We start from the raw sequence: 2,789 nt of genomic DNA on the forward strand, positions 1-2,789 counted from the left end.
GTGAGAAGGCTCCACGGAGGCAGTGCGTTGGTAGAGTAGGGAAAGACGGGAGGAGATACTGAGGCAGCCGGGCAGCGGTCTGCTCAGAGAGGCAGTAGTGCTGTGCATCTTTCTCACATGGCTCACTAATGACCACAAGGACAGCAGCACTGCATGTGGGAAACACTGGACAGAAGGACACAACCCCCAGAAGCAGCCTTTTGACAGCACTTTCATCCCACCATTTTCATCCTCTTTAAAAGCCACACATCAGCGTGTGGCAGATCAATACCAAATCCTCAGCCTGGACCCCAAGGAGTCCAGGGGGCAGAACCTGACTGGGAGTGCGACTGATCCTCATCTGTGTAACGGGCAACAGTGCTAATTCGGGCCATGGTGGGAAATGAACTGAAGTCAATGAGCAGCAGCCAGCACGCTGCTCGAGAGGGAGCAGCCTTTCCCCACCCTCTTCTCTCTGGCCTGGCCTCTTCCCACCTGACCTCCCGATGTAAGGTTTTGCCCAGTACAGGCTTTGTCCCTGAATCCACCGCTTCTGCACAGCACAGCCCAAAGATACGCCTTGCCCACGTGGCCGGATCTTCCCCTCCCAGAGTGCCAGGCCAGCTCACAGTGCACCCACCCTGTCCCGAACCTCCACCCTCATTCCCTCCACCTCTCACCTGCTGCTCTGCTTCTGCTGCTGCCCAGCGTTCTCACCTGGGTGGGCAGGCCCCTCTGTGCCCCCACCCCACTGTCCCATGAGGAGGGCAGTCCAGGGCTCGGGCTTCATCTGCCTGCTCTTGCCCACCCAGCACCCTCCTGGAATCTCAGGAGGCACATCATGAGCAGTCCCTCTGCTTCTGCTGCCAGGAAGGGGCATCTACCTAAATAATGTGTGAAGAAGGACTACCCTGCCAGGGCCCTGCAATGGCAGATGTCTCTGGGAAGATGCCTCCGAACTCGGAAATAACCACACCCACGGCCTCTGTCCCAGCGCACGTGCCCAAGTGCCAGCTCCCGCCTACCTTCCTGATGCCTTCTGAAGGACTGGACACACAGTTGTCAGCACCTCCGTTCTTGCTGATGGTCCGCCAGAGCTCGGCAAACGTGCTGTCCTGCTCCAGGGGGTTGGTGCCCTTGGCTCGAAAGTACTCATACACTGCAGAATCCCGGACGGTGCCATAAGACATCTCTACTTGTTTGGACAGGTCCTGGAATGTCCTGAAATGCAGAAAGGCAGCGAGGAATGGATATGTGCTGCACACAGCACACTTTAGGGATATAAATGGGTTGCAAGCCCCTCCTGAAGCCCGAGCCCCACTGCAGACCACCGTCCACATTCCTCACACCCAACACCCAACAGCCAACAGCTTGAGTCCCTCAGCCCTGAGAAGGACTTGCCAGGCCCTCATTCTATCACAAGTGTGAGTGGAGACAATTCAGTAAGGTTACTGAGGACCGAAAACCAGGTTCTGTGCTGAGCTCAAGGGATAAGAGGATAAATAGACATGACTCTGCCCTCGGCGAGCTTATAGTCCAGCTGCAGAAACAGACATACAAACAGATACTTACTCACCATTTAAATTAGAGTCAGGACAACATGAGATGCTATACACTGAAGATCTCCAACTCAAATGCCCACAGAGGCTGGGCAAGAAAGTACCATGATGGCAAGATGTTGGATGATGATGCCCCTGGTACTCAGAGCTGGCATGGGGCAGACACACTCAGGGACTGGATCAGTTAAGAGGCATCCCCCCCCCCACCCCCCAAAGCTCACAGCTGTGCTGGGGTTCTAGCCAATCATTGACTTTGACCCCACCCCCCATTATTTGTTTTTAAAAAAATTTTTAAAACAGAATTTTTTTTTTTCTGACCAGTAAAGGGATCGCAACCCTCGGCAGGGTGTGGTCCGCACCACACTCAACCAGTGAGCACACCGGCCATCCTTACATAGGATCCGAACCCGCGGCCTTGGCGCTCCCAGTGCCGCACTCTCCTGAGTGAACCACGGGGCCGGCCCTAAAAACTGAATTTTTTAAATGAGATTTCCTGATTTTTTGAATGTTGACAATTGGTTAAAAGATATGAAGATAAAACAAAGCACTTGGGTTTATTGCACGTGGCGAAGAGGCAGGTAGCTCCAGCCAGGTGCACATTGGAGGGAGGGAACACATCCAGGAAGGCCCATCTGCAGCCTCAAAGCAGACGTCTGAGCTGGGAGTGGAGGAGGAGATACTTTGGCGAAGGGGGAATAGTCAGAGCAGGAAGGACCAGTGGGTACAAAGTTCCTACTTGCCCCTGGAACCCCAAGCAGTACCCAGCTCAGTGTGTTGAAAGACTGTCACATACCAGAAGGAACTGCAAAACACAAAATCCCAGTGGGGAGCCAGGCTCTCTCGCCAGCCTCCAAGGGAATCACTCTTTATTTATTTCTCTTCTGGAAATCTCAGACCACCCACCCCCAGCACCACAATCTTGAAATGAGAAATCCCACATACTCCTCATCTATGGAAACAGACATGGATCTCCCTCCACTGGAATCCCTTATCTCATTCACCCACCCACACACTTCCAGAAACCCCTTGAAGATCCAGCTGCCACCTCTCTCTGGGAGGCCCATTCCTGGCCTGCCTGTGCCTACACCTTGCAGGCATCTATGGCAGCATGATCTCACCGTTGTTTCAGAGAGCAGCATACCAGAGTGAGGGCAGCCGGGGCTCCGGAGTCCAACTACCTGCCTTGCCTTCCAGCCCTACCAGCACTAACACTGCCAGCCCAGGCAAGTTAGCTGACTTCTTTGTGCCTCA

General features: G+C 54.1%; 1 protein-coding gene across 1 annotated transcript in view; it reads right to left on the reverse strand.

The window, feature by feature from the left end:
- Positions 1 to 1,004: 1,004 nt before the first annotated feature.
- Positions 1,005 to 2,789, reverse strand: part of LOC103606402 (glutamate receptor ionotropic, delta-1) — a gene marked incomplete at both ends in the record, with an annotated part of 89,899 nt that continues 88,114 nt past the window's right edge. The window contains one exon of the mRNA XM_008591002.1: positions 1,005 to 1,200. Coding sequence (XP_008589224.1) covers positions 1,005 to 1,200 — 196 coding nt within the window. The remainder of the gene's footprint in view (positions 1,201 to 2,789) is intronic.

The sequence above is a fragment of the Galeopterus variegatus genome, unplaced genomic scaffold (genome assembly GCF_000696425.1).
Source record: "Galeopterus variegatus unplaced genomic scaffold, G_variegatus-3.0.2 Scaffold6551, whole genome shotgun sequence".
NCBI classification, from domain to species: domain Eukaryota; kingdom Metazoa; phylum Chordata; class Mammalia; order Dermoptera; family Cynocephalidae; genus Galeopterus; species Galeopterus variegatus.